This window comes from Stegostoma tigrinum, chromosome 5 (assembly GCF_030684315.1).
Source record: "Stegostoma tigrinum isolate sSteTig4 chromosome 5, sSteTig4.hap1, whole genome shotgun sequence".
Lineage (NCBI taxonomy): Eukaryota > Metazoa > Chordata > Chondrichthyes > Orectolobiformes > Stegostomatidae > Stegostoma > Stegostoma tigrinum.
This window is the reverse complement of record NC_081358.1, coordinates 11,589,305-11,608,551: the sequence shown is the minus strand read 5'-3', so window position 1 is coordinate 11,608,551 and position 19,247 is coordinate 11,589,305. Positions and strand designations below refer to the sequence as shown.

The 19,247-nt window shown below is 42.7% G+C and overlaps 1 protein-coding gene across 5 annotated transcripts in view; it reads right to left on the bottom strand.

Annotated features, from left to right (window-relative positions):
• Positions 1–19,247, bottom strand: part of LOC125451525 (collagen alpha-1(XV) chain-like) — a 243,159-nt gene that overhangs the window by 24,749 nt on the left and 199,163 nt on the right. For 4 of the 5 annotated variants that reach the window (XM_059645829.1, XM_048528708.2, XM_048528706.2 and 1 more), the window contains 8 exons: positions 16,006–16,080; positions 15,845–15,880; positions 12,501–12,554; positions 12,363–12,422; positions 10,189–10,266; positions 10,006–10,047; positions 6,789–6,831; positions 1,676–1,765 (listed from right to left, as the gene is read on the bottom strand). In XM_059645829.1, coding sequence (XP_059501812.1) covers positions 1,676–1,765; positions 6,789–6,831; positions 10,006–10,047; positions 10,189–10,266; positions 12,363–12,422; positions 12,501–12,554; positions 15,845–15,880; positions 16,006–16,080 — 478 coding nt within the window. The remainder of the gene's footprint in view (positions 1–1,675; positions 1,766–6,788; positions 6,832–10,005; positions 10,048–10,188; positions 10,267–12,362; positions 12,423–12,500; positions 12,555–15,844; positions 15,881–16,005; positions 16,081–19,247) is intronic. The other variant, XM_048528707.2, reaches the window with a different exon arrangement.

Below are 19,247 nucleotides of genomic sequence, written 5' to 3'. Positions count from 1 at the left end.
ACAAGGTGCACTGAAGAGGTTCACCAAAAATATTCAGACAGCGCTTTCTAAACTCACAACCACTTCCATCTAGAAGGACAAGGGCAGCAGATAGATGGGAATGCCACAGCCTGCAAATTCCCCTCCAGGCCACTCACCATCCTGACTTGGAAATAGATCATCATTCTTTCACTGATGCTGGGTCAAAATCCTGGAACTGTGTCCCTAAGGGCATTGTGGTCAACCTATGGCACATGGACTACAGCATTTCCCCATCACCTTCTCAAGGGCAGCTATGGATGGGCAATAAATGCTGGCCAGCCAGACATGGCCACATCCCACAAGTAAATAAAAACAAAGTTATAATCGCCACTCTCTAGGAAGGCTGTGATTGCACCAGAGAGTGTGTAGACAAGATTCAGAGGAACCAGGATGTTGCCTGGGCTGGAGCGATTCAGCTATTGAGAGGGATTAGATAGACTGGAGTTGTTTTCTTTAGAGTAGAGAAGGCTGAGGTGGGATCTGATGAGGTGTACAAAGTTATGACGGCCATAGAGAGGGTAGAAAGGGAGAAACATTGCCCCTTAGTAGAGGTATCAGTAATAGAGGTCACATTTTAAAAATAAGGAGCAGAAGATTTAAGGAGGGTTGGAGCAAAACATTTTTCACCCAGAACGTGGTGAGTATTTGGAACACACTTCCCAAAAGGGTAGTAGAAGTGGGAATCCTTGTCATTTAAGCACTATTTAGATGAACGCTTGAAATGCCATAACACAAGACAACAAGAGCTGGAGAATGAGATTAGAGTAGATGGAATTTGAAGACCAATGTGGACATGATGGACCGGAGGGTGTTTCTTTGTACAGTACAAACTCTGTAACTTCCTCAATGACTCTAGGCTTTGTACAAGTGTTTGTAATTCAACTGTGTCGCTGAGAATGAAAAATATCCCGAAATAAGAGGTCTTGGGTGGCACGGTGGCTCAGTGGTTAGCACTGCTGCCTCACAGTGCCAAGGACCTGGGTTTGATACCAGCCTCGGGCGACTGTCTGTGTGGAGTTTGCACATTCTCCCCGTGTCTGTGTGGGTTTCCTCCGGGCGTTCCGGTTTCCTCCCACAGTCCAAAGATGCGCAGGCTAGGGGCATTGGCTGTGCTAAATTGCCCGTAGCGTTCAGGGATGTGTAGATTAGGTGGGTTATAGGGGGATGGGTCCGGATGGGATGCGCTGAGGTTTGATGTGGGCTTGTTGGACCGAGGGGCCTGTTTCCACACTGTAGGCATTCTATGATTCTAAGAGCCCTTGAGAAAGAAAATTATTTTAGCCTGTGTTCCAACTCTGAAGGATAGAAAAGGGAGGGTTGAAGCTTGTAGGAAGTGGGAAACAGGTGGAATATAAGGAACGTGTAAACAGTGGAAGTATTTGGGACTATGGTTTCTTTCCATGCCCCCTGCCAGTACAAAGTGAATGATACATTAATAATCACAGACAGCTTGCCAGCTGTGGAGGATGGGAACTCTGTAGCTCTGACGCAAAGTTAGATATTTTTTGTTGCATTAAGCTTGCACAATATCTGCCACAGTAAAATTACTCCCACATGGTGGTCATTAAAACCTCTCCCATTAAAAACCGGTTGTGACGCTTTACACAGAAAACAACAAAAATAAAAATGTCAACATAAAAGAAAAGGACATTACCTGGCAATCCTGGGGTACCCTGCTCCCCCTTTTCACCTTTACTGCCAACTGGTCCAAATAATCCGAAAGAACCTTTCTCTCCCTTCAGCCCTTTGGGAAACGAATGATTGTTTACGATATGTTTCAGAAAGTACATAGGCAATTATCGCTAAACTGCTGCAAGTTTGTTTACCCCTTAGTTTAAAAACCAGATGGTGCAATATTATTCACATAACCATAATTAGCGGTGTGTACTGGCAAGGCTTACGGATACAATTTTAAGGGAAGCACGTTTTGAAAGAAAGTTTGCTGAAGGGGGTAGCTTTGTGCAAACTAGGGGACGGCATTCCGAAAAACATCTGATGTCCCTCTTCACTTTAGCATCTATGGAATTTTAATATATTGTGTGAGCCAGACAGGAGGCAGTCCACCTTGTCTACTCTTCTGACAGGTAGCAGATCAGTCATCTCTTTGAGTTGCGCAGTTGTGTTCTTGCTGATTCTTGTACCTAGCCATGTTACAGCAAGCTGCTACTCTGCACAAAAGATTAAAAGATGATCAAAGAAATTCCTGCTGCTGCTGCTTAATGACATTCCTGAGGTCTGAAGCTACTATATTACAGCAGACTCACCGCTACACTTGCTCCAACAAGTTTGACAGAGATAATCTGTTCAGCCTTTGATAATTTCAGTTATAATTTAAATTGTTTTGGATGTTGCCGCACTGATAATGTTGATTTCAACTTTAGAATAAGCCATTAGAAAATGGAGCAAAACATTTAGTTGCGCAATGCTGTCTCAAGCATTATTACTGCAGCCTTCCTGTGTTTCCCAGGTGCAGTGCAGGAGGGTTAGAGCAGGAAGGCTCTGAATTGACACAATCCAGTTGTCAAAATCAGCTGCTAATGTGACACCAGTACATTTTTCCCACCCTGTGTATGTATTTGTTCACCACTCTTCAGTGATCAGCTGTGAAGGTGGACCCTCTGCTAGGATTACTGAAATTGCAGGCAGGGTAATGTATTTAAGCCTTTTGTCTCAAAAAGTAAGACTGGACTGCAGTGGTTTGGGAGGTTTGGAGGTGAGTTTCTGGATGTGCCAGAGAGTGTCGTTGCATTCTCGTGTCCAAAGGGCTTGAGAAGTGGCCTGTCTGTGAAAGGGCAAAGGAATCAAGACCCTGTCCACACCAAGGCTACAGCATGCATGGTGGCTTCTCTGCATCTGCAGTATGGCAAGGAGATGAAGCAGAGGCTGTGGAGAGAGGCATGCCCCACACTATGCTCTCTGAGTTGGAGCTGAACTCCTCCCTGCTCCTTGATATTTTCAGGTTTCCTGGCAGAACAACCAATGTCTCCTGCATCTCAGTGTCTCATCAAGATCCATATCTGAAGTTTCTGTAACAGAACTTGTCTGTAACTTCACCTGCAGTCAACCCTTCACCTGGACCTGGCTGTAGTTCATGCATTCTAGAATCATACACTACATGATGATTTCGACTCCCAGGCAATGCTCTATCTGCACTAGTGGCTGCAAGTAGCAGGTGACAGATCGAGTGCTGTGCTGTTGTTCTCTTTCGTCCTGCTGCTGTTGCTGTAGATGGACAGGAGGCAGTTCTGAGGTGTACAACAATAGGAACTCAAAGGGGAAAGTTGATGTGAGGGAAACATGAGGTCTTTGGTCACATGACTTGCAGCTTGCTCATCACGTCAAGTAGTAGGATGTTTTCTTCTATTCACTCATAGAATGTGAGTGTCAGCATTTAATGCCCATCCCTAATTACCCTTGAGAAGGTGATGGTGAGATTCCATCCTGAACCATTAGAGTCCATGTGCTAGATCCACAAATACATTGGAATAATGAGGTGTGGGAGATCTCATAGAAACCTTTAAAGTTTGAACAGGGACTACACAGTTAGGTTGTTCCCAATCATCAGGAAGTTCAAAGCCAGGGGTCACAGTTGAAGGATATGGAGCAGACCATTTAGGACTGGGATGAGGAGAAATTTCTTAACCCAGACAGTGGTGAACCTCTGGAAATCTCTGCCACAGTAAGCATTTGAAGCCAAAACATTGAATGTTTTCAAGAATGTGTTAGATATAATTCTTAAGGCTAAGGGAAAGAAAGGGCAAGGGGGGAATTTGGGAACAGGGTACCCATTTGGATGATCAGTAACAATCATATTGAATGGGAGAACAGGTTCAAAGGGCCAAATAGCCTACTCCTGTTCCTATTTTCTATGTTTCTACATTAGGGGAAGAATTCCAGGATTTTGACCCAGTGACAGGGAAGGAACAATGATGTATTTCCAAATCAGGATGGCGAGTGGCTTGCAGGGGAACCTGCAGGTGATGGTGTTCCTATGTGTCTCTATCCTTCTCAATGGTAGTGGTTGTGGGTTTGGAAAGTGCTACCTAAGGAGCCTTGGTGAATTTCTGAAGTGCATCTTGTACAATAATACACACTGTTGTATTGAGTGTCAGTGTGAAGGGAGTACATGTTTGTTGATGTTGTGCCAATCAAATGGGCTGCTTGTCCTGGAAGAGTAGATTCTCAGTTACGTTGGCAACTGCAGAATCAGTTGCAGCTGGCTCCTTATGAGGAGTATCAGCTCCTCCACATGGCCCAGGAGATCAAGATGTTCTTGACCAGTTTTGTCATGCTACAACCTCCTTGTCCTGCTAGAGAGAGGGTAGGTTGCCAATGGCTGTACGGCATTGTGTTTGCATGATGTGCCTTGCAATGCTGAGTAGCTGATGTACAAAGGCAGTGGGAGATGCTTGTGAGGCTGGAAGATATTTGAGCAAGAAGTGGAGATCTGGTTGGCATTCGACAGCCCTGAGAACTACAGAATGCTGCTGGGTGAGTGATAGGGATGTATTATATTGAGCAGCAAGAAAGACAGGGGTGGTCTCGTTAGTGGGATATATCATGGGAATGTACTGATGGATACTGACCACTTGCTGTTCTTGTGGCACTGCTGTCAGGTTCCTTGGGTTTTGGAGTAGATGTGCCTTAACATTTGCTTTTACTTTCTGCTAATGTTGGTATTTGAGGGCCTCCTGGTACCCCATATGAAATTACTATATCTTTTCTTCCTGCTCACCAACATCGCTAATACTTTCAGCGGCTCATCCATCACAACAGAATGACTCTGAGCCATGGTGTTTGGTTTTCCAAATTTGACATTGCAATGATACTGTTCAATTCAGTTTCCTTTAGTAAGGACACGCTGCATTTAAGAACAGCAGGCTAGCTGCACCATCTGGATTCCAAACAATACCACTGTCCACCGTAACACCATGACTCCCGCAGCCCTGTACCCTGAGCATTGAAGCTGCCAGCAGCATGAAGGAGAGATGTGTGCACTACTCAATGCTGCAATTATTCAGACCTGATTGGTCGATCTGAAAAGACACATAAGTTACAAAATGTGACTACTTACCCAAAAAGCAGCAGTTCCCATTATCTCTAATCCAATTTCTAGCTGCTTTTTAAATTAGTAAAGACTTTATTCATACTGAAACTGTCCAGCCCTACATTTTATTGGAAAACAAAGCACTCCTCTATTTGAGCTAATTATCCATAATAATAATAATAATTATCCATAATGATGATAATCCATAATCCATAACTTAAATATGCTGCATGAAACAAATTACATTTCATATTAATTTCATCAAATTGCTGAAATAATTAACATTTCCTAAATGTAACCATCCTAATTTTTGAAAAGTTGCAAAGCTTCACAATCAAATTCTAGGAAGTTTAAGAAAAGCCCTAGAAACACTGTCACTTTAAGAACATTGTGCCGTGGCTGCCTGCACTGCCATCCCTATCTTTCTGAGAACGATCACAAGACCCAGTAACCTAGCACATGAGAAAGAGAACAGATGGACAAGTTTGTTCAAGTCCTGCATTCAAGGCACTAAGCAGACCATGCATACTCCAGTGGAATTAACCATCCCTTTTCACTCTCATTTTCCACATACCAGTGATGTATCAATATGGTAACAAGTATTGTAGGAGACAGCCTTCTAATCTGAATGATAAAGGCACCCTGAATCACAGCTGCGCCACAGTCCTTGTCATCTTGGATGACTGAATCACACATTCATGGCTGTTAAATGTACGTTAGTTACTCCCGGTCCATTACTCTGCAGATTACGGTCCAACAGTGTTTTCTGGCCTCTGAGTTAAGCAAAACTTTCAGCCCAAGACGCTTCCTTCCAAAGGATAGAATGAAAGGCACATCTGTGACTGACTCATCTCTCCCGTTAGAAATCAGATTATTCCAATCACCTAAATTGGCAATTATTTTATTTTCACTTTGTAAGAAAAGAAGTGTTTGTCTTATAAGATTACAAGGATGGTTAATGAAGAGAAGCATCAGTGAGCCTATCCTTCCGGTACCCCATCTGTCCCCTCAAAATTCATTAATATACAATCTCTAGTCACCCACCAAACCTCTTGTCTCTAATACTCCATCTCTCATGTTAAAAGTCACCATGCTATTATTTTCACACCCTTGTTGAAGCTTGTGCCTCTAATTTTCTAATTCTGTCAACAAAATGCATCCCTCTAGAACCTGCAAGACACCATTCTCAACAGCACCCTATTCAAGGATGCTAATTGACCTCCAAATAACTACCATTCCTTGGAATCTATTGTATATCTTAGCCACTTTATCCTACCAATGATTGCACCAATCTTGGTTCCTCTATAAGACCTGTAATTTTGAGGCTTGGTGTCTGAGCTTAGTAAGTGTTTCAGCTCCATTCATAGCTAGGGATAACGTAGAGGATAAGGCATACAAAAAAACTGAGATTGTATAAAAATAAATACAATGGAATTAAGTATTGTTGATAATAGATGTACTCAACAATAAAAAGATTCTCCAGGCTAGCAAACTGTATACTGTATGGATGGGGAAAACACATGATTAGGATGGGTGATATTCTTGAAGAGACAGTATCATTGGTGTTCCTCTCTGTTAACTGACAGTCTGGTCAATTGTACATACAGTTTGAATGAATGAGAGAGGACCCAGTGTGTTTGCTATTGACTAAACTAAACACCAGAAAATCCAATGGAGTCAATTTAACATTTTTATTGCAGAGGTGAGCACAACAGCTTACCCAGGAAATTATAATCCACTTGCTGATTCAAATGACCATTTATCTGATAAGAAATGGAGGGAAAGAGAGAAGATACCAATGAAAACAAACTGTATCATGCCACAAGACCAGTATAGAAACACCACTGGAAAATCAATATTCCCATTTTTAATGGATGCTTTACTTAATTCCCTTTCAATTTCTTTAAAGAATCTAAGCTCTGCATTAACAAAATAACCCGCATTGTATTTGGCACTGATTTGATTATAAGATTTTATAAGTGGAAATACAAAACAAGGACAAATTATTTTCATAAGCAAGTTTAGGATCATACAGTTGAGTCTTTATGAACACTCAGGGTATTGAGAAATACTCTTTTTAATTGAGAGCTTCTGTGCGGTAGGAAGCACTGGGGAATTTTGAGACGAAGTCTGTGTTTATCCAGACTCTGCTGTATGAGACTTTTCTATGCACAAGAAAGTTCACAATACACAGTTTGCACCATGAGTCAGCCAGGGTGTGGAATCAGTCATCATATCACACAAAACAAACCACCATGCCAATGCCATGCACCATGCCAAAAATATCTTTTTACAAAAAAAATTCATGCTTTTTTCAAGGTCCATTGACAAGATTTTTCACATTTCTGATAAAGCAGCCTTTGAAAATTGCTCTTGTTCTGTCTCACGCTGAATTGCATCAGCATGAAGATTGCAGTGAATACATTGTGAACACTTTGTGATAGTGAGTCTCTGGGTCACAACACCACTGAATTAAGAATAAGCTCAAATGATCCTTTGTTTGTCCTGACTAGAGAACAATCGATTTTCAGGCTGAAGGACATAGAGCACAGGGAATGGGACTGATTGGATAGCTCTTTAAGAGCTGCCGGGGCTATACTGGGACTCTATTTAATGGAGGCAATGGGAACTCAACTGTCACCTAGACAGCCAGCGAGAGCCCTATATCACCTCCCTTTGGGATGCCCTGTTTAATTAAGAGCCTCTCAACTGGGACCTCCTCTGGATTAAGAATGCCAGCGACAGATGTCCTTCCTTCCCAAGTAGTCATTACAAGACCCGTCTCTGGTATATTGAAGGAGCTGTCAGCAATGTACTCAGGGAGATGAATAGGTTCACCAAAAGACCCCGGCCACAAGCGTGTGAGGGCTGGATGGGGATTGGGGAAAGGGAGCTGTGGGAAAGGAGGGCCAGTATTAAGGTAAGTGGTGGATCCCTCCACTGCAGTTCCTTTAAACAAGGAATCCCCCACCTGGGAAACAGCAAGCAGCCCTGACAGCATTCGCTCATTAGACTGGCCATGTGGTAACTGCTTGCTGCTCAATGTGAGAGATAATGGGAACTGCAGATGCTGGAGAATCCAAGACAACAAAATGTGAGGCTGGATGAACACAGCAGGCCAAGCAGCATCTCAGGAGCACAAAAGCTGACGTTTCGGGCCTAGACCCTTCATCAGAGAGGGGGATGGGGTGAGAGTTCTGGAATAAATAGGGAGAGAGGGGGAGGCGGACCGAAGATGGAGAGAAAAGAAGATGGGTGGAGAGAGTATAGGTGGGGAGGTAGGGAGGGGATAGGTCAGTCCAGGGAAGACGGACAGGTCAAGGAGGTGGGATGAGGTTAGTAGGTAGATGGGGGTGCGGCTTGGGGTGGGAGGAAGGGATGGGTGAGAGGAAGAACAGGGTAGGGAGGCGGAGACAGGTTGGACTGGTTTTGGGATGCAGTGGGTGTCTGCGGGTTTGATGGTGAGGTTGGGATTGGAGCGGAGGGAGCGGGTATCCGGTGTGGCATCCTCTACATTGGGGAAACCAAGTGGAGGCTTGGAGACCGCTTTGCAGAACACCTCCGCTCAGTTCGCAACAAACTACTGCACCTCCCAGTCGCAAACCATTTCCACTCCCCCTCCCATTCTTTAGATGACATGTCCATCATGGGCCTCCTGCAGTGCCACAATGATGCCACCCGAAGGTTGCAGGAACAGCAACTCATATTCCGCCTGGAACCCTGCAGCCTAATGGTATCAATGTGGACTTCACCAGTTTCAAAATCTCCCCTTCCCCAACTGCATCCCTAAACCAGCCCAGTTCGTCCCCTCCCCCCACTGCACCGCACAACCAGCCCAGCTCCTCCACTCCACCCACTGCATCCCAAAACCAGTCCAACCTGTCTCTGCCTCCCTAACCGGTTCTTCCTCTCACCCATCCCTTCCTCCCACCCCAAGCCGCACCCCCATCTACCTACTAACCTCATCCCACCTCCTTGACCTGTCCGTCTTCCCTGGACTGACCTATCCCCTCCCTACCTCCCCACCTATACTCTCTCCACCTATCTTCTTTTCTCTCCATCTTCGGTCCGCCTCCCCTTCTCTCCCTATTTATTCCAGAACCCTCACCCCAGCCCCCTTTCTGATGAAGGGTCTAGGCCCGAAACGTCAGCTTTTGTGCTCCTGAGATGCTGCTTGGCCTGCTGCGTTCATCCAGCCTCACGTTTTGCTGCTCAATGTGAGTTGACTACCCGAGGTGGTGTGGCAGTCCTGAGGGCTTCAATTGCTGGTGGGGTCCATCCAAGAGACTTCCTGCACTGACCTAATCAAGGCAGAGGCAGAAAGATCGCAGAATTCTCAGCCCCCACCTTCCGCTCAGCTCACAATGCTGCTAACCCAGTCACTGGACCTACAAAGGTTTATGAGCTCCGAATCTGTTCTGCAACAACCCATTTTGGTTGACATATCAGAAAACTAGAATGTTAGATGACAGATTTATGTACGTATTATCAACGACAGCACAACGCATGCAGAAACTGCTAGTCTGGACTGGGAAATGTGAGGCGCAACGACCAGATCACATTCCCCTGAGGGTTCAATTTTGAGACTGTGCCACTGGCCATACAGGATGAAGATTACCCTAGGTTGTTCAATTCTTCAATATTATGTTAAAGCACAAGACATCAAGGTCAGTTCACCGCAACTGCCTATTTAAGGCTCAAGGTAATTTTTAATAAGGAAAACAAACTTACTTTCAAAGCATTAGAAGTTTAAGCAATACATTCAAGACAAGCACAGGCATAAGGAGAGATATTTCAAGGCAGTTACATTAAACAGGGAAGAAAGCACTAGGTCACAGCTGAGTTATCAACTGTTGAGTTTCCATTTGTCAAATGGGATTTTAAAGACCAGCTTTCAAATGACAGTACGTGATCGGGTCATTATTTATTTAACTTACAGGCGTTTTGCAGTGAGGTCTGGGAGGAACTGGAAAAACTGTCTATTCAAAGTTGGAGGAAAATGAATTGTAAATAAAAACAAGCACAAAGCAAAACATATATGGATAATTAAAAGATTACAAAGGCAAAGGAAAAATATTTAAAGAATGATGCGTGACCCACATTACATATAAATAACTTACCCCTTTTATGTTGAGGATTCGACCAGGAGGCCCAGGAGGTCCTGGAGGTCCGGGAAGTCCTGGCAATCCAGCAGGACTCTGACAACAGACATAGATCATTGATTATTCAGAGATGCTTTTGACCTTGTGACTGTTCCTATGAATATAACCTACTCCTCATTTCTTGCTGAAGTGTCTAAAATGTTGTTGGGGTCATTGGGTTTCATTCAATTATCAATAAACTAAACAGAAAGTATTGATTAGCAGCATTTACTGCATATTTCAACTTGCCCTTGAGGAGGTGACCGGCCTTCTTGAGCTGATGCAGTATGTGCAGTGTATGTTTGGTCAGGAGTTCCAGGATTTGGATGCAGCAATAACAATGGGAAAACTGAGCAATATGTGTCCCAGGCTGGATACTGTCTGACTTGGAGTTTGTGGTGTTCCTGGTTAGCCTGATGCTTTTAGTCCTTCCAGGTGCTGAAGGTCAAGGGTTGGAAAAGTCCAGTAGAAGAGGCATTGGTGAGTTGCTTCAGCATATTATAGAGACAACTTTGCAGGAAATGTTATGAGTTGCAAGCAATGGATATTGGGACTAAGAATATCCAAAAACAAAGGACCAAGGTAAGAGAAAACATTGTCTGGTAGCATTTATGGTTGAGGAGCATATCCTGTCTTAAGCTGACCAAACAAGGCCAGTGGATATGGTGAAAAAAGGAACAAGCTGGCTGACCTTCAGCTCTCTCAGAGCAGTGCATTAAACTGGCTGATACTGTACAAATTAAACACCCACTTGGATAATTGGGATTGCCAACTGTGTCTGCTCATAGTCCAACAGATGCTGGTGAAAGCCAATGGTTAAGGGCTGGTTAAGAACACTTCCCATCACTTTGAGATAAGACAGATCTGAATATCAGAATTTTGCCAAAACCGACTGCAAATAATTTGCTTATTCAGCTTTTGACGTTCCATTTGAGTTGTGTTGAATTTATGTCCCTCTAATTGTGCTCTACCAAATCAAGCTAAATCTGAACTACATGAATCTCTGCCCCCAGCACATCCCAAAGTTTTTTGACATTTTGTTTCAACCCTGGGAAGAGGAGCTCTCCTTTCCTTATTCGAATGGCAACTTTTCAAGGCTAATCCTAAATAGAGAGTGCTAAGAAGACATTTGACATCCATTCTTCCCGCCTGCCTGTAACAGGAGCTTCGACAAACTGTGGCATGCATGTGGTTAAAATGACAGGGTCACTAAGCAAGAAGGGCATGTCAACAGGATGATAAGCATGCTTGGTACAGAAACAAAAATTGCTGGAAAAGCTCAGCAGGTCTGGTAGCATCTGTGAAGAGAAAATTAGAGTTAACATTTCGGGTCTGCTGATCCTTCCTCCTAACCCGAAACGTTAACTCTGATTTTCTGTTCACAGATGCTGCCAGACCAGCTGAGCTTTTCTGGTAACTTCTGCTTTTGATTTACAGCACCCGAAGTTCTTTTGGTTTTGATAAGTATGCGTGCCTGATTTCAACTCTTCAAACAGCTCCCTTGCATTCCTCTGAGTGGAAACATCACAGTTAAGCCTGACCTCACTGGACCCTTGCACATTGCTAATCTCACACGCACACACTAACACTTCACTGCTTAGGGTGTCCGATCCCTCAAATCAAACCAATCACAGCCTGCCTAAGTCCCATCCAATTAAAACCTTCCTAGCAATTTTTTGTTTGGTTGAATGATTGAATCTGATTGGGGGATACTGTGCTAGATGTGACATCACAGTGAAATATTGAAACATAGAAAAATAGGAGCAGGAGTAGGCCATTAAGCCTGCTCTGCCACTTTGTATGATCATGGCCGATCATCCACCTTAGTCCCTTGTTCCCGCCTTCTCCCCAAACCCTTTCATCCTTCCAGCCCTAAGTCACTGTGGGGTAATGCTTCATTGTTGACGTCTTTTTTTTCTTTCTTTGGTGACTACTAATAACAAATTGTGAGACTGATATATTTAAAATATGGCTCTAAAATTTTCTGGAATACTTTCTCTTGTCATTGATACCAATTCCAGTACACGCCAGCCACTATGGGACAGTTGACAACCCTAATGGATATACAATGCCCAAGGCGCGTTTGGAAAGGCAGCAGAATTTTAATAGAAAATAAACTGCACAATACTGAGGTTTCACCAGACCGCACGTACCAAGGGCGTTGCTGCAGGTTCACCTTTCTGACCCTTTCTGCCATTTATTCCTGGACGACCCTGCAAAGAAATAACAATGGATTTAGATGATGTAACGATTAATTTTGACTTCCCATTCTGCAGTATGAATAAACTTACATGTCTACCAGGAAGGCCAAATTCACCTTTAGGTCCTCGAAGTCCCAGCGGACCCTGAAAAGAAATTTATGATTATGAAATTTCTGAACAACATTGATCCACGTATCCCTTTGTTTTACGTTAAACTACAAAAACAATTTACTATTACTGTAAATGCCTTTATTTCAGGAAGAAATTTTATGTGCCCGAATAGCTCCAAAACACCTTTGCAAAGGCCAAAAACTGTTGCCTTCATCTACATCCCTCATTTAGAAAATATGCCAAGTAATTCCCTGTACTTAATTCAAAACCTGGGATCTTTGTTTTTACTTGAGCAAGCAATATCTAAAACTAAAGATGGTATCTCTGAACCTGCAACATTTGTGAATACCGTGGTGAAGTGTGATCGCAGTGAGTTATGTTTTGGAGTGAGACTGACATTTATTGATCCAAGCACTTGAATGCTGATCCTTAAAATGGACAACTATCTAGCTTTGGTTCAGATTAGCTAAATCAAGATATAGTACGCATCATCTTAGTGTCAGTTTTACCCAATTTAAGCCCTTCAATGAATCCACTTTTCATCATTTACTTGGACAATGTTTATCTACACAAAAGGTTTTCTTATGAATCATTCTCTGCGGCAATTTCAGTGTTCAGTTAAGAGTCAACCATAATGCCTTATGTTGAATGTGCCTTGTAAGGGTGGCTCAGTGGATAGCACTGCTGCCTCACAGCACCAGGGACCCAGGTTTGATTCCACCCTCGGGTTACTGTCCGTGTGGAGTTTGCACATTCTCCCTGTGTCTGCGTGTGTTCCCTCTGGGAGCTCTAGTTTCCTCCCATAGTACAAAGGTACGCAGGCTAGGTGGATTGGCCAGGCTCAATCGTCTGTAGTGTTCAGGCACGTGTAGATTAGGTGCTTTATAGAGTGATGGGTCTGGGCAGGATGCTCTCAGGGTCAGTGTGGACTTGATGGGACAAAGGGCCTGTTTCCACACTGTAGGAATTCTATTACGATGTTGGCACGGGAGTTACATGTAGGACACACAGCAAACAAAGCTTCCTTGTAGGAAATGGGAATCTGCTGGGTTCACTGTCCTTTGCGTTGTGGTCATTTTTAACACATACTTAATTACATACTTCTAGATTTTTAAAATGGAATGCAAATTCTTTACTTCTCGTGTCTCTGGATTAGTAATCAAGTGCACAAGCACATCATTGTTTGCTATGCATGTCCAGACTGGTTGTTATCAGAACTGTTAATCCATTTCAGTTCTGAGGGTCACTCCACCTGAGACATTACCATATTTCTCTTCATACGTGCTACCAGATCTGCTGGGCTTTTCTATCAACTTCTGTTGTTGTTAATCCATTTTGTTTAGTAAAGAACTAAATTTTAATCATTCACAATCTCACATTTGACACTGTACTGTGCCAGCAGTACACTGTTCAAGTTGATGACCATCTGGTAACTCTGTGGACAGGATTAACTAGCAGCTGTTCCAACGTGTCTTCACTCTGGAAGGTGGTAGGATAAATCTAACTGAAACATTTACTGAATTCTAAACTTGCGATGTTGAAAATGTGGCATAAAGAGTACATAGAACAGAGTACAGTACAGCACAGTACAGGCCCTTCGGCCCACAATGTTGTGCCTACCTATTATCCTACTAAAATCAAACTGCCCTGCCTACCCTACATTTTATTATCCTCCATGTGCTTATCCAAGAGTTGCTTAAAAGTCTCTAAAGCATCTGGCTCCACTACCACTGCCGGCAGCACATTCCACATGCCCACCGCTCTGTGTCTAATCAAACATGTAGCATCAGTTGTGTCTTTAAAAATATTGTTCATGGAATTTGGGTGCCACTGTGGCCACCATTTATTGCCCATCCATAATTGCCCCAGAGAAGGTTATAGTCAGCCATGTTCTTGAACAGCTGCAGCCTTCTGGAGTAGGGACACTGATAATGCTTGATGTAACTGAGTGATTTGCTAGGCCATTTCAGGCAGTGGTTCAGAGTTAATCATAACACTGTGCGTTTGGATTATATTTGCCAGGCCAGACAATGATGGCAGATTTCCCTTCCCTGAAAGGTATCAGTGAGCTAGATGAGTTTTCACAGTCATCAGCAGTGGATACATGGTCGCCATTAGACTAGCTGTTAACTCAAGGCTTTTTTATTGTATTCAAATTTGCCACAATAGGATTTGAATCCATGGCTGCAGAACATTAGCCTGGCATTCTGGAGTACTGGTACAGTGATTTTACTACCCTACCTCATGATTATGAATCATAATAAGACAGACCAGCTGTGAAATAACATGCATCTGCCCTGAGATCTAATGCAAAGCCATTTCAGAATGCAACAGGAGATAGATTCTGATTGTAAATATTAGAGGTAATGGAAAGGAAATTTAAAAAAAAAAGAAAAATAAACAAGACAAAAGGGGGCCATTCAGCCCATTGTGTCAATGCTGACTCTGAAAGAACTATCCATCCATCTGCACATTCTCCATAATCCTGTCAATGTAATTTTTTTCAATGATGTATCTAGCTGTCTCTTGAAATAACTATTGAATGTGGCTCCAACATTCTTTCAGATGTGGCATATCCAACTGTAAGGAAGGTAATGGCTTAGTAGTATTGTCATTGGACAAATAATTCAGAATCCAATGTCTTCTGGGGACTCTGGTTCAAATCCCACTACAGCAATTCAATTGGAATTGTATTCAATAAATATCTGAAATTAACAGTTGAATGGTGTCCATAAAATGGTTGTTATAAAAACCCACTCAGTTTACTAATGTCCTTTGGCATTCACAGGGTCAAATTCCTGAATACTTCCGACACAACAGCATTGAGGATCTACAGTAATTCAAGAAGGCAGCTCACCACAACCTTTTTGAAGGAAACTAGCGAAGGCCAATAAATGCCATCCCAGCCAGCAAAGCTCATGTCCCATGAACAAATGAAAATGAAAACAACTCACCATGTAAAATCATTTTCCCATCATCTTCAATTTGCCAAACATTTTAAAGTAATGCATTTGGTTACCAGCCCTCTTAACTGGTGGAAGTAGATTTCTCTAATCTCTCTATCAAAACACTTCACAATTTTGAACACCTCTATTACTTCTCCACTAAACCTATGTGTGAAGGACGGCAATGCTAGCTTCCCCAATCTCTTCACATAACAGATGCCCCTCATCCTCAGTGCTATTCTGGTATTATGCTTCTGCATTTCATCTAACTCTCCTCATTTATGTGAAGTGCCATCTAGGAGGAACAGCTCCAAAGTTTGGTAAAATATGTTTGATGTGTTCGGCAGAACAATGCCTAAAGACAAAAACACTTCCTACCTGAGGTCCAGGAGGTCCCTGTGGACCCGGTTCACCCTGTAGGAAAGGACAGATTCTAGTTATTTGGGCAATAATTAGAATTTCAAGCTATTAAGAAATCTTGGATGCAGGGTTAGTAATCGGACAATTAAAAACATCTTCTTCCTTTTCCTCATACCTACCTTTTGGCCTTTTGAACGTGTGGCCATCAGAGATCCATCTGCACCAACAACAGCTCCAGGCTCACCCTTTTCACCCTGCAGAAACAGCAAAATATAATGTTGTGTGTGGTTTATCAGCTGAGTGCAAAAGTGCCGCCTGCATTTAGTTTGTGGAATCCAAATTCCCATCCAAAGGAGGTGAAAGGCGGTTAGCAGGAAAAGGAGAGAGGCACAAAAGGCACTGGCAGATGAAAGCAGAAGGAAATAGAAGGAGTAAAAGCAAAATATTGTGAAGGCTGGAAATTTGAAATGAAAAAAAAACGTTCTGGAGAAAGGTAGCAGGTCTGGTGGCTTCTGTGGAGGCAGAAATAGTGCTAATGTTTTGAGTCTGACACAACTCTTCTTTAGAATCTCTGAACTCTATTCTGAAGACAGTCATTGCAGACTCGAAATGTTAATTGTGCTTCTCTCTCCACAGATGCTGCTGAGTTTCTCCAGTACTTTCTGGAAATAAAGTGTACCTTACCATGAAACTGATTGTCTTATGGAATTGGCATTGTGCCCTTGACTTTGTTCAAATTAAACATCACCACAGCTTTATAACTTATCCAATTATTTAGATAATTATTTTTAAACATTACTTGGCATTTGTCTTTTTCTCCATTGCTATACTTCTGTTCTTAAAATTTGCAAATATAAACATTTCAACTTAAACAACCCAGAGCTTGCAAGAAAATTGACTTATATGGTTGTAACAGTCTTCATTTTTGCAAATACATTCCGCATTAAGTATGCAGCCTGAGGATGAGCTATTTTAAATTACAAACAGTGCAATCGATTTAGAGTCCTCTACACATGTTTCATTCTGAGATGTCTCATTGGATTTTTGAAACATTGCCAGCACTTACAAACAAACATCAAGATGAAACCTGGTTTCTGTCAAATCTATCTTACACACTTAGAGTCTCACCCCCTCTGCACAATTCTCCTCAAGGTGTCTATGCTGGGGACGAAATTAATGTCCGCGCCCCCGTGGGATGTGCCTTTGCAAAGAAGGTGTGGGAAGAGGTGCAATGTGTTTTGTTGAAGCTCATTGTGAGCCGCTCAATAATGCAGGGCTCTGTGCACCGCAGACTGTCCCCATGGAGAGATGCCAAAACAAACATCAACTGCACCTGAAGGACTGTCAAACTGGTTAAAAAAAAATGTTGTTTGGTCTGCCTGAAACTTGCCGGTCTCTCAATACAAGCAAGTCATCCTAAACTGAGTGTTGCAGACTGACACATTCCAAAGTTCAGAGCTAATCCAGGACTACATGCAGCAAAGTGTGGGGTGGCTGCTGGTGCAATGGGGATTTCTTTTTCTTCTTTATTCATTCACAGGATGAGGACATCGCTGGTTAGACAGCACTTATTGTCCATCCCTAATTCGCCAGAGGGCAGTTAAGAGTCAACCATGTTGCTGTGGGTCTGGAGTCACAGTTAGGCCAGACCAGGTAAGGATGGCAGTTTCCTTCTCTAAAGAACATTGGTGAACCAGGTGGGTTTTCCAACGATCAACAACGCATTCACGATCAGTGTTAGAACTTTAATTCCAGATATTTTACTGAATTCAACTTCCGCCATCTGCTGTGGCAAGTTTTGAACCCAGGTCTCCGGAACTATATCTGGGTCTCTGGATTAACAGTCCAGTGATAAAACCTCTAGGCCATCGCCTCCCACTAACATCACTATTTAAGACCTTTCACCTTTAGTGCATCATGGGACTGGAAACTGTAATACCCCTCAGCTGTGTATCTCTAAGGGTGAGTGTAGTAAATAAAGAGAATCGACAATGTCGTGAGGCACCTCAGGGCATTACTCGATTGTAGCCAGGCTTCAGGATGCAGGTATTATTTATTAGCTCATGCAAGAGATTTTTGTGAGTCTTGTTTTCTCTCAGCTAGAAGCTCCTCAAATAGTACTTTGCTGAAAACTCCCTCACATCCTAACAATTCAAAACAAGTTAATCCAATTGTACTGTACATATTCAAATCCAGTTTGTACATTTAGTTTTATGGAGCCTCAGGTACAACCTCAACTGTATCAATTCAACTTTATTTAGTTGGATTCATAGTAATCTTAGAGATCCACACGATCTATCTGAAAATCACGTCCATAGTCAGATCAAAGGGGTGTTGCAAATCCATACTCAGATCCACAATCCACACTCAGAACGATACAAAAGCAAAATACTGCAGATGCTGGAAATCTGAAACAAGAACAAAACAAAAGCCTGGAAAAAGTCCACAGATCAGACAGGGAATGGGAGCTAATGATTCAAGTCAAGAACGTTTCATCTCTTTACTGATGGAAGGTCATCAACTTGAATGGCCCAACACTTTTCTCCAGATCTGCTTCCAGTTTTTTTTTTCTGTTGCCCTGTGTATATTATGGTAAAGAGCCACAAAATATATTTAGTGTTGCCGAGTATATGCATATTTTATATTCAGGCCATTGGTATCCTATTCAACTCATGAAAAGATTATTGGATCATACAAGTAAGGACCAGTGGTAGGCCATTCAGCCCATCAAGACTGATCTGCTATTCAATAAGATCGGAGCTGGTCTGATTCTGATCTTAAATCCAAACTGCTGTCTGCCATGTTGTAGGGTGAACTGTTACCACTGTTCATCATTTTGTATCTGCTCTCTGGTAGATATATGTCACCACTCTCTTTCCTGTTGGGGACTTTCAGGACTGGCATGGCATAGTGTATGGGAGGGTAAGTGCTCGGAAGAGGCTCTTATTACAGAGTCTACGAGGAAGACCTGGATGGTAGGAATTATGTCTTCGAGATCCTTAGCTGTTCATCCACTAAGTCCACATGACATAATAGAATACAATAAAATGTAACAGGAATAGTCTCTTTGGTCCACCAAACCTGTGCCCATTCCTAATCCTTTTCATTTATTGATGTCCGTTCCAAAAAAAACATCCTTGTGCTGCTATTTATTGCCCATATGCAGTTTATATCCCTCTGTTTGCCTCCTGTTTATGTGTCTATCAAGATATGCCTTAAAAGTTGCTATCATGCCACGTCTACCAACTTCACTGACAGTGCATTCAGGGTCCCGTCACCCTCTATGTGAAAAATTTCCCTCCACTTCTCCACTAAACTTTCCCACTCTTACCTTGAACCTGTGCCCTCTCTCAATTGACCTTTGCAACCTGTGAAAAAAACCTCTGACTCTGCATCCTATCCCTGCCTCTCTTAATTTTGT